This window comes from Lineus longissimus, chromosome 7 (genome assembly GCF_910592395.1).
Source record: "Lineus longissimus chromosome 7, tnLinLong1.2, whole genome shotgun sequence".
Taxonomy (NCBI): Eukaryota; Metazoa; Nemertea; class Pilidiophora; order Heteronemertea; family Lineidae; genus Lineus; species Lineus longissimus.
Window position 1 is genome coordinate 18,344,059 of NC_088314.1, and position 19,551 is coordinate 18,363,609.

A 19,551-nucleotide genomic window follows, 5' to 3' on the forward strand; every position below is an offset into this window, starting at 1 on the left:
CCTCTCTCCGTGTTGGGACGACAGTGGAGCTACCGGGCTTGTGACTGTCTCGTTTCTCTCCGTGTTTGGAAGACAGCGGAGCTGCATGGCCTGATTCTGCCTGGTTGTATAGCTGTCTCGTCTCTCTCTCCGTGTTGTGACGACAGAGGAGCTACTAGGCTCGTGCCTGTCTCGTTTCTCTCAGTGTTTGGAAGACAGCGGAGCTGCATGGCCTGATTCTGCCTGGTTGTATATCTGTCTCGGCTCTCTCTCCATGTTGTGACGACAGTGGAGCCGCCAGGCTTGTGACTGTCTCGTTTCTCTCCGTGTTTGGAAGACAGCGGAGCTGCATGGCCTGATTCTGCCTGGTTGTATAGCTGTCTCGTCTCTCTCTCCGTGTTGTGACGACAATGGAGCTACCGGGCTTGTGACTGTCTCGTTTCTCTCCGTGTTTGGAAGACAGCGGAGCTGCATGGCCTGATTCTGCCTGGTTGTATAGTTGTCTCGTCTCTCTCTCCGTGTTGAGAAGACAGTGGAGCCGCCAGGCTAGTGACTGTCTCGTCTCTCTCTCCATGTTGAGAAGACAGTGGAGCTGCCGGGCCTGATTCTACCTGGTTGTATACCTGTCTCGTCCCTCTCTCCGTGTTGTGACGACAGTGGTGCTTCCAGGCTCGTGACTGTCTCGTTTCTCTCCGTGTTTGGAAGACAGTGGAGCTGCCAGGCCTGATTCTGCCTGGTTGTATAGCTGTCTCATCTCTCTCCGTGTTGTGAAGACAGTTGAACCACCAGGCTTGTGACTGTCTCGTTTATCTCCGTGTTTGGAAGACAGTGGAGCTGCCAGGCCTGATTCTGCCTGGTTGTATAGCTGTCTCATCTCTCTCCATGTTGTGAAGACAGTTGAGCCACCAGGCTTGTGACTGCCTCGTTTATCTCCGTGTTTGGAAGACAGTGGAGCTGCCAGGCCAAATTCTGTATGGTCTTGACCGACTAGACTAGTTTTTAAAAACCTATACTTTGGGAATTATACGCTTTTCTCCATGGGTTTCGCTTTTTGAGGTTCACCCTGTAGTGTCATAAATGTCAAGAACAATAATTTATACATATAGTAACACCTAGCTTTTATTTCATATTACACAAATATTGTATTCACATAATGAAATTTTTTCGATAATACACTTATAGTTACAAAATCATCGTGTCACGCGAAGAGACTTCATGTACATATTGTACACTAATGTAGGACACAGGGTGTTCCACAAAGCATGCAGCATCCTATTTCCTGGGCCTAATTGTTTGTAACAAATTTTGTCACCAATACTGGTTTTCACTTCACTTGGCGTAATATCCTTCAGTTTACACCCTTAAACTTCAGTTAACACCAGCGTCAGTGACAAAAACTGCTTCGAACACCTGGGCCGGATCTCAACTCAGTTTGAAACCTTGGCCTCGACTGTCGGTCAGAAAATGTATCCAAAAACACTGGAGCTGTTTTAAACACGATTCTCTCCTTGCAGAGAAAAGTGGGTGATATGAATGAGAGATGGTTTTGGACAGAAAACCTGTGTTTGTACTTATATATACTGTCAGTTTTTGACAATTTGAGTGTTTTCAGACAGGGGAGAATACATTTTGTTCAACTGATGTACTTTCTATGTGAAATTAGTCAAATTCGAGTGGTAATTTTTTGCGTGTAATGAACCATTGACCACTCTCAGCACGGTTTAGATCAGCCACAGACACCAATACCTTTCCTCCTTGTGGTCTTATTACAACAGCCATTCGAAATGATCACATCCTTTAAAGGCCTTCACAGTTTGTTAAAACTGGTCTTGTGTGCAGTAGTGCAAAAGCCGAGGTTTGATCTGTCAGTGCCTGCACGAACAGTGCCTGCACGAACAGTGCCTGCACCAACAGTGCCTGCACGAACAGTGCCTGCACGAACAGTGCCTGCACGAACAGTGCCTGCACGAACAGTGCCTGCACGAACAGTGCCTGCACGAACAGTGCCTGCACGAACAGTGCCTGCACGAACAGCGCCTGCACGAACAGCGCCTGCACGAACAGCGCCTGCACGAACAGCGCCTGCACGAACAGCGCCTGCACGAACAGCGCCTGCACGAACAGCGCCTGCACGAATAGTGTCTGCACGAACAGTGTCTGCACGAACAGTGCCTGCACGAACAGTGTCTGCACGAACAGCGCCTGCACGAACAGCGCCTGCACGAACAGTGTCTGCACGAACAGTGCCTGCACGAACAGTGCCTGCACGAACAGTGTCTGCACGAACAGCGCCTGCACGAACAGCGCCTGCACGAACAGTGTCTGCACGAACAGTGCCTGCACGAACAGTGCCTGCACGAACAGTGCCTGCACGAACAGTGTCTGCACGAACAGTGCCTGCATGAACAGCACCTGTACACAAAGTTGATTCAGCCCGTGTGTAGCGCAGGATTCTGGCCTAATTTAGTGTTGATTTGAAACAGGATGGATCCAGTTTTGAATGGTTGGCAAGGATATCAACAAGGTAGTAGGTTTCCAACACTATGAATTTTCAAGGCCATTTCGGCACTGGGAAAGTGACAAGAATTTGGTGGAGTTGTGGCCCCATTGGATGCTATAACACGACTTCCCGCAATTTCCAATGGGTGTTTTCTGGCTTAAATAAACAGATATTAACCATGACATCAAAATCAGATAGGAACCTACGACTGACTATACAGGAACGTAATAACTATATACAAATTAACGGTCAGCATCTTGAATGAAATTCATAAGAATTCATCAGTAATGGAAATGAAGAGCACATCTTTACCACAAAAATATCAGCACAATAGCAAATATCAAATATTCCATGCACACATATGGATAATGAATTTGATCAGAATAGCCAGACTTTAAGTATTTACGATCGATTAGTGTATGTCATTCTTTTTTACACTCTGCCTTTCATTTGCTTAGTGTGGGTTTCACATTTCGACCAAAAAACCAGACTTTCCCACATGTTTTGGTACAAGGATCCTCCATATAGTCATTCATCCCGAGCAAAAAATGCCAGTGAATACTTCAGTCAGGCCTAGCAGGACTGTGGAGAAAACTAAATCTGGATCACAGACCAAATCGGAAGATTACGACTTTGTCTTGCTACAAAACCCCTTCGTGAGTCTCTGAAGGCATCATCAAAATCATAGGAATGGTTTATATTAGAAGACAATGGCCTGTCGAAACCGGTACTATCGGTTCTAGGCAAAAACATTGGTGACAAATAGTTTTATTTTATTGCACAGATATCTATCTAGCACAACACATAAGGCCTACCGGTATGTCTTGAAACTGACAACTTACAAAATTTCACGAAGTTGAAATATTTACAGTAGAGTTTAAATAATGATTACAATCAGTTCGTAATTTCATCGTATAAATACATACAGTTACAGCAACGATTATGCGAGGACACAATCTAGTTCCATACATTGCCACAAGGTGGCCGACAACTTTGATCCCAAAATGCGCATCACAACACCGCCGGTTGCACACGACTCAGGTGGCTACAGCAAGAGCAGTCGACTAAGAGTCGTCTATAAAGGCATTTTAAACTAAAGATAATCCTCGAACTGATGTGAAGAATTTTTCTGCCCATATAAAGCGGCAGAGATGTCAAACCGCCAAACCCAAGACTCAATTTGCGGTAAATTCTGTACCTGCTGCCGAAATTTATCATTCGATGAGTTAGAATTGAAATTTTCCTGCCACTTTGGAAAGATTGCGCGTAAACAGAACTGTTGTATTTTGTACTTTTGTACTAATCATCATGTTGTCATGGTGATGTCGCAGTGAGAGAAATCTCTCTTTTTCGATAGGGAATGTCCGTGACTATAGCCTCTTCAAACTTATTATCGTAGCAAAAGAGAGTCTACTTTACAGTTTTGACTCAGCGGAAACACAATTAGCGTTGTTTTTATAAATGACGATGTAAATTGGTACATCAAATTTTTTTGCCAACTTCTTGTTTTGCAAAGCAAGGTTATACTTGTGAAATCTGAAAAAACCGAACACCTTTGAAAATTTGGTGGTTATAGTACATGGCAGAAACTGGAATGCTTTATAAATGTTATCACATTCCACACCATGGCACAGAAACATTCGACCAAAATTCATTTATTCTGATTGTTTTCTGAGACATGCTGTAGGTCAATGAAATTGGATGAAAATGACTTACATATTTGCTACATCCATAATGAACTATAAAATCAAAACATTCGCCAGTAAATAGTTGACAACTCTGTATGCGAAATGTAAGATTTAAGTACAGTGGAACCTCCCTTAGCGGACACCTCTCTATTAAGCATTGACAAAGCTGCATAGCGGAATCTTGCCTACCCTTGGGGGGTATAAGTTGCACTCTAAATAATCGGCAGCTACATGTATGAATCTGTATCTTGCCTATCCTTGAGGAGGGGGATATAAGTTACTAAATGACAATTGCATTATAGCAAAAATATTCAAGTGAGTCTCATACATTTTTGATTATACTACTCTATAGCGCAGTTGCAGAACAGAGCGTCCACGACTATTTGAGAAAAACTACAAGTCCATGATAATTAATAAATGCAATTAATAAATTAAGAGCGGTGCAATTTAGAGATTAAACTGCTATCTGGATTTCACACAAGCAGAAGGAGGGTCATATGTGACCCACCAAAGAGAAGGGTATATATGACCCACCACGACAAAATGAGTTGCATGTCGCACAGAAGATGAGCCTAAAATGACACCAGGACATAATAGAAGAAATTGATGTACTCAGATGTCACAAAAGGCAGACAACAGTGAAATGAACAACCAGTCCGTCTCAACCTGTCAAGCTCGGAGCGACATGCGACTTGTTTCGTCATGGCGCGTCACATATTTGGGTATTTACCTGCCATTCGATTATTTTCGAAGGCATGAAAAAAAGATTTATCTCTAACAAGCACTTTGAATGATGTAATTATCAGGAATCAGATACAGAAATTCTACACACTACTTAAAAACACCACAGCAAGATATAAAATCGGATAGACGCTTTATTTAAACTCTAGAAATATCAACGTTGTAACCCCAATTTTCTATCCGATTAAGACGTGTAACATCAAAAACTAAGAAATATTTGCCTTTATTTATTCTTGGCAACATGCGTGCAATGATAAGCATCACAATGAAAGATGTATTTCATTATAACGTCATGACTAGCCGTGGTCACACGAAATGATGAGTCAGCACTTTTTACCCTTGGAAGGACCGAGGTTAGCTTTCAACTAAGATACTGAAATTACTATCGAGACAAATTTTAACTACAACGTGTATCTATCAATATTGATCAATGTTTGGTATTTTCCTGGGGGAGGTTGAAAAATCAGTGTATTTCCTCAATTCTTGCAAGTGAATATAAGGCCGCTGGCAACAGAGGATTCGGAACGAGTTTAGAATCCCCGATCACACCCCAAAAAAAGGTCATCGGTTGACTAATGAGGCACCACTGTTCAATGGATTTATAGTTGAATGCGATCAAACTACGTCATTTCCGATCGGGAATTGTTAATTTTAACCGAGGATTCTAACCCAGAGGCAAGCTTCAGAAACATCGCCATAAAAGACAAGTCACGTCTCACGATTCATGCACAAACACAAGTTGTTTTAAACATGGATGCCTCTCTTGACTGCAATTTCGAAAGATCTGTTTCACATTTCAGTTCACCTACGACACCAGAATTCTATGTTAATCCTGCCTAACAGTCTACTTTTCTGAACCCAAACTTTGGTTTTCGACATGGTTGCATCCAAATACAGTCACACCTCCCAAAGTGGGCTCCCTGAGGCGTAAAACCTCTATGTCTGATGTGACAAGACAGAACAAAACTAGGTGCATTATACTCGGACAGGTAGGGGCAGACTGGTTGTTCATTTCATTGTCTGCCTTTTGTGAAATCCGAGTACATCAATTTCTCCAATTTATCTCCCAGAGTCACACTGTTTATTTCATTGTTGTCTGCCTTTTGTGAAATCTGAGTACATCAATTTCTCCAATTACCTGGTGTACTTTAGGCTCAACTTCAGTCCGACATGTGTCTGGTTTGCCATGATGGGATTTGGATTCAGTTTACCTCAGTAATCAGGACACCTCTATATCAAGGAGAGGTTCTACTGATGATAACCCTTGCATTTCTCTTCACAATGATCAAATTACCTCAATCAAATAACTTGTCTACGACTTAGATAATCATGACTGGGCTTGCCATATAAAATAAAACCCACCAAAAATTGTACGCCAAAGTGATTTTTGTTAAGGTAACTCTTTTTTACCCTTTCACTAGCAATCATTTCCTTGCAAGTGAAAGGGTTAAATTCGGCAGTCACATGCATAATAATCTATTGTGTACATATACATGTATAATGTCACCCATAGCTATGTAATGGCTGCATACATTATATGGAAAATTAGTTTCTGTGTTGCTCCGCAAGTTTTCTCTGAAGTGCACCTGGGAAACAACACTTGGGGTGCCACCTCAACGGCCCGATTTACTGTGCTGTATTAACCACTGTAAGGTGATATCTGAAACGAGGAAGAGGGAATAGTCAGGCAGGACTTAACGCTGAGAAATTTGACCAGATCTGAGAACCTGATGAGAGACCCAGTAACCCAGTAAGGTGTCGTTGATCACATTTTGTGGAGTCTGGCACCTTAAATACGTTAATTTTGATTGATTGATTGATTGATTGAGTAACTTTTAGGTGGTCACTTTACCAAAAGTCAAGAACCTGCTGAGAGACCCAGGTACGTACAAGCGATATTTATTGCATGTGATCATAATTGCAGGTCAGATATTGCTTGTTTCGCTTGAAGAACAGTGGACAGACATGGACAAAAGTGTATCCTTCAAATCCACAGTCGTTTTTCCAGAGATACAATTGCGACTGGAGGTTCTCCCCGGAGTTAAACTTACAAATGAAGACCACACGTTTTACTGAGTTTTGAGGTTCATCGTATTCCATGCGCTCGCCACACATCTTACCAACGCTGAATACAGTCACCCACCCGGGTGATGACTGCTTAACTTCCAGCTCTGGGGCAAACGCTTCAACAAGTTGACCTCAAAGGAAATCCATTCTGGCCACGGTTAAGCCGTGCTACATCCATTCTGGCCACGGTTAAGCCGTGCTATATCCATTCTGGCCACGGTTAAGCCGTGCTATATCCATTCTGGCCACGGTTAAGCCGTGCTATATCCATTCTGGCCACGGTTAAGCCGTGCTATATCAATTCTGGCCACGGTTGAGCCATGCTATATCCATTCTGGCCACGGTTAAGCCATGCTATATCCATTCTGGCCACGGTTAAGCCATGCTATATCAATTCTGGCCTCGGTTAAGCCATGCTATATCCATTCTGGCCACGGTTAAGCCATGCTATATCAATTCTGACCCAGGTTCAGCCATGCTATATCCATTCTGGCCACGGTTAAGCCGTGCTATATCAATTCTGGCCACGGTTAAGCCGTGCTATATCCATTCTGGCCACGGTTGAGCCATGCTATATCCATTCTGGCCACGGTTAAGCCGTGCTATATCCATTCTGGCCACGGTTAAGCCGTGCTATATCCATTCTGGCCACCGTTAAGCCGTGCTATATCCATTCTGGCCACGGTTAAGCAGTGCTATATCAATTCTGCCCGAGGTTAAGCCATGTAACATAACTGGGGCTACAATTCATTCACCATCTTTAGGTCGGCTAATTTTCTCACCTATGTTGTCTTTTTCTTTACATGATATTGAGTAACAGCATATTTCCCTATCTTGAACTGCTGACAAATTCCTGGAAGAAAAGACATCATATCTTACTCATGATTTGACGCCACTAGCATTGTGACCCAACGAATCTGCTGGGGAGGGAGTCATTTGGGTACCTTTTAAGGGTTCATTTAAGAAAATAGTTTTTACACCAAAAAACAACAAATGAGGCAAATAACGAAGGCAAAACCAATCCTGTCTCGCGAGATACGGGACTTTTTGTGGACATAATCTGCTGGCTCTGTTCGCTGATAGCGTCGCAACTGCCTGTGGACAACAAGTGACGTTTTTGATATTAACCCTTTGACTTCCACCATAGCCGAATCTAACTCTTTTGTTTCAAGCTACAGTCCTTTAAAAACAGTTTATCTGAAAATTTTCAAATTGAAAACAAATTTGGCAGTTAAAGGGTTAAATACAGACAGTTTATCTGAAAATTTTAAAATCAAAAACAAATTTGGCAGTTAAGGGTTAAATACAGACATAGTGTCAAGTACGCTCTACTTACATCCTTTCAATAAGTTCCTTCTCATCGAGTGCCTGCGGTAAGTCCCTCTTGTTACCTAAGACTAACACTGGGATACCTTGTAACTGCGGTTTGTCTAATAGATTATGAAGTTCGTTCCTAGAGGCCTCGATTTTATCATGATCAGCTGCATCCACCATGTATCTGCAAAGACAATTATTTCAGTTGTCGTAATCTGCTCGATGTAGATGTGAAAGTCTCTGGTGACCTGACACCAGCCAATGTGCTTCAGACTTGCTCCAGGATGAAGAACTGAGATGAAACTGGCCAAGGGACACCACCCGTGGCCCAACTCTCTGGGACAGCCGAATTTGTTGCCAAAATGGACTGACAGTCACGCAGATTTGTGTCACACAGCCAAGTTCTTGAGGACAAACGGAGTGAAAGTTTGACCAGTCGAACGCAAAGAAGAAAAAGAAGAAGATGATGAAGAAGAAGAAAGTAATTTCACCTCCTACACAACTCCCAACACTTACACAATGGCATTGACTCCTCTGCAGTAACGCTCCCACATACTTCTGAATCGTGGCTGACCACCAATATCCCAAAGCTAAAACAGATTTTTAGATTGAAGTTTTAGGTGCGAGAGCCTGGACCAATGATATGGATGTTACTCATCATTTTTTAGAGAAGAATGGCGGGGATAACACTTCAAACATTACAATTAAGAATTTTGACAGGGGACAGCAAGGCAAAATTTGAGGGCAAAGCAAATCTATTTCAAAAGGGGCAATGTGTTTTGTAAAAGTTTTATCATCATAACACAGGCACCATGGCAAAAATGCTGTCAGTCACAGAAGTTTTTCTCTGCAATCTGATGATCTGACTTACATGACCATTCAGGATTTTCTGGGCGTAAAGCTTACCTTAATTGTGACATTTCCCTTAGAGATTTTTCTCATATTGAACCCTACTGTTGGAATCATGTCTTCACTGAACTGTCCAGACTGAAATAATACAACACATCATCACAATAAATTTTGAAATATATATAATCATTACCAAAAAAATTTAAGTGAAGACACAGCCATAGCTCACAAACTTGTCCATAGCTATCCTGAGGAAGAAGGCCAAGACAGATTGGACATCAATTTCATTAAGAATGGGAAAGAGTGTTGGAGGGAGAGGATGATGGAAGGCCAAGGGCAACAGTACAGCAACAGTGACCAGGGACAAGGACTGACTTCAAACCACGGTCTGAGATGTCAAGGTGGATGTTTGCTGTATAAGTTGTGCAAATTCACTGACATCAGACAAGTCAGGTGGCGTGCGGATTGAACGCAGGGCAAGGTGGTCCAGAGGCAGAGTGCACAACCACTAATCCCAACAAGTGAGTTAATTTTTTTCATTGGGAGGATCTTTAAACTGGCATCTTTTCTGTCACATATAGGCCTACGCATGCGTTGAATCAGTACAATTATTTTGGGAAGGAGACAAAGGGAAATTACTTTCACTATTTCAGAAATCATTCAACTCAGCACCATCGTACTAACATTACAAATACATTCATCTAAGTATGATGATGACTCATTTTGACTGCCCCCAGTAGCCAGTAGGCAGGTCAAAATCCATATAGAAAACCGACATGCATTATGCAGTGCATTGCACAGTTTTGTACAGGAAGGATGGGGCTTCATTTTGCTCACCGCAATAACATTGACAAATGTTGTCTTTCCGGAATATTGGAGACCCACTAATGTGAGTTCCATCTCTTCTTTCCAAAATAGACTCTTGAACCAATCAAGCATTCGTTGAAATAGCGAAAGCATCTTGAAGATATTTGATGAAAAAGTAGGAAGTAAAATGCACAGTCTCCTGTCAAAAATGACGAACAGACGAAGTCACATGACGCGCTTTGTAAAAGGTCAAGGTCGTTCATGTTGCAAAGGGTGAAGATTAATTTTGATTTCGGTAATACAAACTAATCTGACACATACAACTCAAGTAATTTATGTAGTAGCATTTAATAATTCGATATCTGTCAAGATATTATGAAATTTATCTTTCTATTGTGCGTTTATGATAGTTTTAAATTCAGCTGATTTCAATCACATGCTCCTTTGCAACAAGATAAAAAATCACATGATCCCAAAATGGCAGGCGGCTCTGTTACTTTTTGTATTTCTCTCCTTTTCCTCGGTTTTCTGGGGGTTACAAATGCCGACACCCCGGCTAACTGCACGTATATGGACATGCTAGGAACATGGTCCTTTTCTATGTGCTCTGGTGGACATGACAACACAATAAACTGCACAAGAATGGGTAAGTTGCCGAGGCCTATTTTCATCATCTGCTCTTTTTAATTGTTCATGTCATGTGTTGGACCATGCACTCCTCCTGCACTGCACAGCTAGCTCTGCTGGATGTAAAATGCGGGCATATTTGTAAAGCCTGCTGACAAGAGTGACCTTTTTGAAACTGCAAGAGGGTAACTGCTGATCATCCACCATGAACCACAGATCAGATCTGTGATCTACAGCTCATGCACGTGACGTTGGCCATTGCCCCGTCGTTGGCAGGCTTGGAGATATGTTAACAAAAGGGTGGGGCAGGGCTAGGAAAAGGGCTTGGGGTGGGCATGGGAGGTGGGTGGGGGATGTGATCAGGTGCATGGGGGGGGGGGGGTAATTGGCCATCTTCGGGTGACTAAAAACAGCACAGGGTCCTGTTTGATCAAGCACTGAACATATTCCTTGTACAAGCATGAATAGTTTTGATGTACTGTGAGAAGGGAGAGACCCCTATTGGTGGCTTTATGTAACTTTATCTTGTCTACCTACCTGCTGCTAAAGAGCCCCTTTAAGGTAGAAAAAATGGTTCTAATTCTATCATTTCTCTGCAGGACTGATCTCCCAGAAGATCACTGTGACCTTGATGTACCCGGATGTTGCCCAAGATGCTTATGGAAACCAAGGGTTCTGGACACTTATCTACAATCAGGTAAGACGTCACTCTACATCAGATTTCAAGCCAGATTTCATTAAGAACTTTGTTACTGACATTCACATTGCCAAGATGCTTTTGGTTACTGTTCTATACTACTGGTTGAGGAGAGAGTCACTAGACCAATAAACCAGTTGGCGCCTAACCATAGGCACATAAAAAATGCTCAGCCTGCCGTGGAGGAGGAATACTCAATAAACATTGAACTGGGAAGATATAGAAATCTACCAGTGGAAAGGCGTACTTGTCCAGTGTGTAACAATGGCATTGAGAGTGAGGTCCACTTTCTTTGTGTGTGCCCTTTGTATGCTGTCAGTAGAAGACATTTGTATAGCAAAATCGACATTGTTGTACCAAGTGACGATGAGGAGAGACTCCAGATTATGTTAACCAAGGGCGAATTTGCCAAAGAAGTTGCAAATTTTTTGATTCGGGCATATGAGATGAGAAATGGGCAGTAAGAACTTGAAACGACATCTCACAACTCGTATGCCCGAACAACTGTCTCATAAGCCTTAAGGCTGGCTATTTGTATAAATAAATAGGTGACAATAAACAAATAATATAATACTCCCGGAAGTATAACACCTCCGAGTGCAGAGTATGGCATCACATGACACCATCTGATCATCATACTCGATAATTTGAATACCGATCCTGAATCCACAAACAACTCAACTCAGTACAGTTATGAAAATGTCATGGGGGGTGTAATATAATATCATTGACAAAAAAAGATGTGTTTCTTTTGGATGATTTTGCATCGTGTTAAGAAAATTGTTTTTATTAGGGCTTTGAAGTTGTCATCAATGGAAGGAAATTTTTTGCCTTCTCAAAATACGAAGGGACTGGAGAGCATGTGACAAGCTTCTGTAACGACACTTTGCCGGGATGGTCGCACAACCTGCTGGGAAGAGACTGGGGATGTTTCCATGCCAAGAAAATCCAGGCTGTAGCTGCGAAAGTCCACCAACCATTTGTGACTGATCCGAAGTAAGTACGGGATGAATTGAGTCATTTGAAAATTAGGCTGTTTTGCCAAAGGATTATACACGTACAACAATACAAATCTATACTAGCCAGACTTTTGAGATCCATACCATTTTCTAGTAGGATCTCTCGCACATTTTTTTACAGCCATTTTGTGTTCTCGACCGCCCTTTTCGCGTCATTTGTCTGTTATTCCTAAGCTTTTGTTTATTCTATTTGGCAGACGCACGGCTAATTTCCGCTACAGAGTGAACCATGATTTCATCAAGCAGATTAACAACGTCCAGAGTTCGTGGAAAGCCGCGGCTTATGATGAATACAACCAGATGACCATTGAAGACATGATCAAGAAAGCTGGAGGACGTGCTTCAAAGATTCAGGGGTAGGTATGGAATAGTTTTGGGTGGAGTAATGTGCAATTTAATGCTGTCGGTGTATAGCCGATAAGAAGCATGCCTGAATGATATTGAAACACCCTGTATAAAAAGAATGTAATCAATAGACTCTTCTCCTTGGGTGTATAGTCCGGTATGCTTGAACACAGTGTTTCTAGCGGGGGGGGGGGGGGGTCATTTGGAGGGGCACTTTCCAAAAATTCAATTTTCACTTTTGGAAAAAGGTTTGTATTACTTCTTTTTCAGTGTTCGAATTTGTGAGATGCAATTTATATAAAAAATTAGACTAAATTTGATAACTGTTTTTCATCACAGTGTCAATACCGGTAAATGATTTTGTCACAGGTCAAGTCTTTTATGCCTAACAACAAATGTATGAATACTTTGACCTAATTTGATAGAGATGTCCATCACATGACACAAAGGTACTTCAATTGTTGTTTACACGAGGCATTGGTGCAGGCCTGTGGAGTTCAATGATCTGTTTAAAACAAGCTGGGGTTGCCCATTACCTGTATCTTGTTTTGGTATGAAAATATGGGAACAGGCGGCACTGTATCTTGTTTTGGCACACTCCTAACCAAATACCTCGCTTCCCATTTGAAATGATATAAAACTCTTGAAAGAAAGTATTTTATTCAGTCATTCATTTTGTGGTCGATCATGTCGATATGTCGTCTTATGCATGGATTAATATTCTTTCTAAGACTTGTCTTTATCAATTCTTGGCATTAGGGATAAGAGTACGTCACTGTTACATCACATGGGGGTCAATAGGCCTAAACTAGCAAACGGCAAATAAAGGAAATTTAAGTTTTTTCAAAATAATTTAGAGAAATTGTTCTGTTGAAAATGACCCCCTCAATAGTTTTTTTGACCTAAAAAATTAACGGGCCCAAAAAGTCATTTCAAAGTCCCGAAAAAATATTTTAAAGACCTATAGTTCTCCCTGGAAGAGTGTGTCTCCATCATTGTTTTCTGTTTTTTAAGGGTGGCCACTTTTAACTAAAATACCAACGTGTGCTCCAGACAGCCCCCTCTAGGTCACTGAAACTGCCCCTTTTGGGTCACTGAGAGACTGGCCACATGGCCAAACAGTGCATCAATGGAGACAAAGCTTTTGGTATCAAGGGGGACACAAACAAGAGACAGGAGCCTGGTTTAGTAGAGACATAGGCCTAATTCTGTAGTATAGGAATTAAAAGAAAACCAAACGCTATACAGAAAAAGAAGAAGATCTTTAATATCCTTACCAAGAGATGATATATTGTCGTAACGTTTTTCCTCTGCAGTAATTTGCCTCGCCCAGCACCAGTGACTGAAGAACTGAAAGCATCAGTTGAGACGCTGCCTGAGTCGTTTGACTGGAGGGATATGAACGGACAGGATTTCGTGTCCCCTGTCAGGAACCAGGGTAAGTTGAAAATCTATCTTCATCTGTTTGTTATAGTTGAACCAGGGTAAGTTGAGATCTATCATTCGTTTGGTATAGTTGAACCAAGGTAAGTTGAAAATCTATCAACTGTTTGGTATAGTTGAACCAGGGTAAGTTGAGAATCTATCAACTGTTTGGTATAGTTGAACCAGAGTTAGTTGAGAATCTATCAGCTGTTTGGTATAGTTGAACCAGAGTTAGTTGAGAATCTATCAGCTGTTTGGTGTAGTTGAACCAGAGTTAGTTGAGAATCTATCAACTGTTTGGTATAGTTGAACCAGAGTTAGTTGAGAATCTATCAGCTGTTTGGTATAGTTGAACCAGAGTTAGTTGAGAATCTATCAACTGTTTGGTATAGTTGAACCAAAGTTAGTTGAGAATCTATCAACTGTTTTGTATAGTTGAACCAGGGTAAGTTGAGAATCTAACATCTGTTTGGTATAGTTGAACCAGGGTTAGTTGAGAATCTATCAACTGTTTGGTCTAGTTGAACCAGGGTAAATTGAGAATCTATCAACTGTTTGGTATAGTTGAACCAGGGTTAGTTGAGAATCTATCAACTGTTCGGTATAGTTGAATCAGGGTTAGTTGAGAATCTATCAACTGTTTGGTATAGTTGAACCAGAGTTAGTCTAGAATCTATCAACTGTTTGGTATAGTTGTACCAGAGTTAGTTGAGAATCTATCAACTGTTTGGTATAGTTGAACCACTCTCAGTGGACAACTCTGATGTCTTTGCCAAGGCAAGCAAAAGACCCATTAGAAAAGAAATTAAAACGCAAGCGAAAATTTCCCAGTTTACACAGTGATATCATATTCATTTTCCAGCATCCTGTGGAAGTTGCTATGCCTTTGCGTCTTTGGCCATGAACGAATGCCGTCTGCGCGTGATGACCAACAATACTGTCCAAGTCACTTTCTCCACTCAGGATATTGTTGAGTGCAGTCCTTATTCACAAGGTGGGTATACAGTACCGGTAGAACCTCTCTATTAAAGACACCCTTTAGACTGACAATTGCTGTCCATGATAGAGAGGTGTCCTGATTAGAGGGGTCAAATTGAATGGAAACAACCAAATTTTAACCAAAACTAGTTTCCTAAAAAGAGATGGTGTCCTTAATAGTAAGGTGTTCGCTAAGGGAGGTTCCACTGTACATGATCCCTTGGACATGACTGAATGATGTTGTGAACGGTGTAGCAAAGAATTGGAAGGGCAGGGAGTTTAAAAATGAGCAAAGAAAATGACAGGGTGGACTGAGAAGGGGCAGGATTGGTGGCCTTCTGTTATAGAAAATGCATTAGCTGTTCTGAAAATATCCTTATACCCAAGATACCTGTAAATGAATGATTGATTTTTTATCTTTTATTCTTACTTGTAGGTTGTGCTGGAGGTTTTCCCTACCTCATCGGAGGCAAATATGCTGAGGACTTTGGGCTTGTTGAGGAGAAGTGCAACCCATATACAGGCAAGGATGGGGCGTGCTCAACTGACAAGAAATGCAAGCGGCATTACTCGACTAATTATCGCTATGTCGGGGGTTACTATGGCGCGTAAGTATTCTTGTGGGAGGAATTTTCCCTTAAAGGTGTACACCGTTCGTACTTATTCTTGGGTCAAAAAATAGAAATGCATTTATACACAATGCTGTAGTGTAGTTATCATGCATGCAAATTTGCTGAAACTTGGTAAGTATAGTATTTGTGTCCCTGTCGACACAACGGCAATGTTTGAATATATGTTCAGTACATATTTCAGCAATTGGAATTTTCCAATTCAATTACAAATTTCAAATTTTTAACGAACGGCGTAGGCCTTTAAAGGACAACTTTTCCACGAGGTGATGTCACAACGTTTTATCTTCGTTACCACTTAAGCGCTTAGCAAATCAGCGATTTTCCTTTTGCAGGTGGTGATATATTTGATAACCTAAAGGCCACATGTTTTTTATTTCTTGGTTTACGGGAAGAGCTTTTAAAAATGTATGGTCGGGTGGTCGAAATAAAATCAAAAATAAAAATAACCCAAATAGCTATGTATGATCGGAAGAAATAAAATTACCCAAATACTGCTGGAATCAAAGTTCACTTTTTTTCAGAACAAGGCGCAATGTCTTAGTCGGGGCTATTTCCCTCATCTAGATGGCTGATAAGTTGTGAAAGTGCACAAACATTGGTTATCACACTGCTCTATGCAGTGGATTTTATTTTATTTCTCATCATTTTATCTAATTATGATGGGTCGGGTGGAAAATAAAATAAAAAATCGATGATTTTCAGATTTTATTTTTTTTCCAAAATCCCCAAAAAGCAAGTCAGTCAGTCCCGTAAACCAAGAAATAAAAAACATGTGGCCTAACAATCAACCCTGTCTGATTTAAATTTCAGCTGCAATGAACAGCAGATGATCAAGTCGCTCATCCACGGCGGGCCAGTCGCTGTAGCATTCCAAGTCTACAGCGACTTCATGCAGTATCGGTCGGGAATTTACCATCATACATTCCTTCAGGACAAGTTCAACCCGTTTGAACTGACAAACCACGCTGTTCTCCTGGTCGGTTACGGTGCGGACGCAGCTAGCGGGGAGAAATACTGGATCGTCAAAAACAGTTGGGGCACCACCTGGGGGGAGTCGGGTTACTTCCGAATCAGGCGTGGTCATGACGAGTGTGCTATCGAGAGCATCTCCGTCGAATCCTTCCCCATGCTGTGATGTAACGATTTGACCTAAGTGACTGGCTTCTCAGTTACACTGAAAACACACTTTTTAGGGGTGTTGGGGTCAAAATTTGGGGCTTCCAATTTTGGGAGTCAAAATTTTAAAAATTATTATTTTTTGTATTTTGTCCCTCCTAAAGCATTTTCTGGAGGTTAAAGCAGCCAAATATGCTCCTAAACACCTTTAAATGATATAAAAATATTATAAATTAAGTAAGTCTTATGATTGCGCAAAAAAGACCAGACTGATTTTTGGCGCGAAAGACCGATGTTTGGTGCGAACATGATGCAATCAGTTGTAAAAAAGGTTTCATTAGGTATTTTTTTTCGCCTCTGCATCTGAACTCGTCATTTCGGTACTGGTAAATAAAAATTTTTTTTTCCCATTCCAAGAAAATGTGCGGATTTGAGGTTGGAAGACTGACACAGAAATTGGTATTAATCAAAGCATTTTGTTTTACAGTTTTAGACAGCTGAAGAAATTGGCCAAAAAATTCAGAAAATGCGCTCAATTTGAATAATTTCCGCACTCGTCTCAGTTCTCTGTCTTCGTTCCTCTCGTTCCAGATGTAACGAAGCGGTGATGCGGCGCGCTTTAGTAAACGACGGCCCCATTGCCGTATCGTTCCAAGTATACCATGACTTCATGGCTTATAAGTCCGGTATCTATCGCCACACCGGTTTAAACGATCGTTTCAATCCGTGGGAGATAACAAATCACGTAGTCGTGGTCGTCGGGTACGGAACTGAGGACGGAACAAATTATTGGACGGTTAAGAATAGTTGGGGTCCTTCCTGGGGCGAGGATGGATTCTTTAAGATCGTCAGAGGCGCTGATGAGTGCTCGATTGAGAGTATTGCAGTTGAATCATTCCCGATGTTATAAGATGAAAAAATTCTGATTTCGGTATTTAAAAAAATTGTCTCTAAAAATGCTGAGGTATGTGACTTAACCAGCATTCTCCACCTGAGGTGAACCCATAATTGTATCTTTGGGCGAATTTCATCTGTGCAATACAATTCCCTCGGTCGTTATCACAGTAATTGATGCAATATCAAATCAGAATCGAGTTTGTGAATTGAACCCAAGAGTGGCCCTATTGTCCACATGTTCATCAGGCCCAATCTTCAGCTAACTGATGTGCACCACACTTAAAAACAGGAAAGGAAAAAGGTTCATTTCCAACGCCTGAGAAAATGTTAAAGTGAAACTATGATGTGATTTACAACTTTGCGGAAATACGTCCGTTTTTAATTGTTGATCACAAATGTAAAGCTCAAATTTTTCATTTTTGATTAGATTTATTATAAAATCGCTGAATGTAAACCACCGCGACCGCAAAAATGTTCATGTTGTGACGTCATCAACGAAAACAGCATCGAAGCGAGCCGTCCGGGCGGGATTAAACCATCAATTTCTAGAAAATGTGCATTTCGATTCGAAAACCTTACCGATTTATGAGAAAGTGACGTAGTCATTTGTCAAAAACAGCTAAAACATTATATAGTGAAATTTGACACGAGTAACCCTTTAAAAGTACGCTGAATCGCTGGTCGTACGAGATCCCATTTAATAGTAGATTAAGAAGTCTGTGATTATCATTATGTGCTGGCCTGGGGTCTTAAATATTTATAAGTTTAACAAAAATTCGGCCTTATGTTTCTTATAAGTACGTGTACTTGCTGTATATCATCTTTTTTAGGGGCCAATTCTTCCAATCTGTATGGTGCTGTAGTTTCAAAACCATCAATGTGCTTTCAAAATTCAAATGTTCACCAGTATTTATTATTTGTGCAGAAACAGCTTCAGGGAACTTTGCACAATGTGCAAATAATCATCATTCCTTCAGTTAGTCTTTATACTTCCATTGGGACACAGGCGACTGAATCAAGGGTCAGGAAGGGGTTAAAAGATTGTTAAATGTCCATGAATGAAGGGTTAAGGTAGAAAACAGAGAAGGAATCCACAGAGGTTCCGTCAGGAAGAAATTTCAGCATTTTTATCACTTTACAACTTCACCTCCCTGTACATCAATGCACTACAGATGTACAGGGGGTGAACTTCTGAAGTGGAAATTTCCTGCCTTTCAGTCTCTTCTGATTTCTTGCTACCTCTTCTGCTAAAACCCTTTTACATTGTACAATGTTGTGACCCCTTACTGACACTTGATTCAGTGGCCTGTGTTTGGATTTTTCAACCTTCGATAAGATTTCGATGTATCTTCTAAAAAAAGTCGATTCCAAAGTCCTGAAGTGTTGTCATTTCTAAAATGTGCTTTAGTGTGCTTGTGCAATGATGGGGTCTTAAATATAGCATTTGTAATGTTCCCAATATTTTGAAATAAAGGAATAACTTGATAGGATTTGCTGTGTCTGTTTTTCTTGTCATTGTGTATCATGTGAAGCTGTGTGCCGCAGCGACCTCCTGCAGCCACAATCAGTCCTTTGCAATACAGGGAGGAGACTGTCAATGTTTTAATTTTGAGTTAGATCCAAAATATTGTTACCTTAGACAAAGTTTTCACCATTTTCTCCAAATGGCATCATCAGGTCTGATGATTTCCTGTAGATGGACGCACTGGAAATCTGAAGTTCTGGCTGTTACTTCTGGGGCCTCCGCCTAGTATTATGACAGCCTTATCAAGCCCAGGACCCAAACGGGGGACCCTAGGCGGAGGCCCCAGAAGTAACAGCCAGAACTTCAGATTTCCAGTGCTGCCATCTACAGGAAATCATCAGACCT

At 41.3% G+C, this 19,551-nt stretch overlaps 2 protein-coding genes across 3 annotated transcripts; one reads left to right on the plus strand and one right to left on the minus strand.

Moving 5' to 3' along the window:
* Positions 1 to 2,266: 2,266 nt before the first annotated feature.
* Positions 2,267 to 10,152, minus strand: LOC135490772 (ADP-ribosylation factor-like protein 8B). Its single transcript, XM_064776247.1, has 6 exons — positions 9,976 to 10,152; positions 9,196 to 9,276; positions 8,806 to 8,879; positions 8,312 to 8,473; positions 7,758 to 7,828; positions 2,267 to 6,568 (listed from the first exon to the last, which is right to left on the minus strand). Exons 1-6 carry the CDS (start codon positions 10,096 to 10,098, stop codon positions 6,522 to 6,524), a joined length of 558 nt encoding a protein of 185 aa, XP_064632317.1. The 5' UTR covers positions 10,099 to 10,152; the 3' UTR covers positions 2,267 to 6,521.
* Positions 10,153 to 10,412: 260 nt separating this feature from the next.
* LOC135490912 (dipeptidyl peptidase 1-like) lies at positions 10,413 to 19,171 on the plus strand. Of its 2 annotated transcripts, none has more exons than XM_064776492.1 (8): positions 10,413 to 10,591; positions 11,172 to 11,269; positions 12,063 to 12,265; positions 12,486 to 12,644; positions 13,950 to 14,071; positions 14,921 to 15,052; positions 15,473 to 15,644; positions 17,376 to 19,171. In XM_064776492.1, exons 1-8 carry the CDS (start codon positions 10,423 to 10,425, stop codon positions 17,692 to 17,694), a joined length of 1,374 nt encoding a protein of 457 aa, XP_064632562.1. In that variant the 5' UTR covers positions 10,413 to 10,422; the 3' UTR covers positions 17,695 to 19,171. The 2 variants fall into 2 exon arrangements, with proteins under 2 accessions (XP_064632562.1, XP_064632561.1); XM_064776491.1 differs by having other exon boundaries at positions 16,479 to 17,383.
* The last annotated feature ends 380 nt before the right edge of the window (positions 19,172 to 19,551 follow it).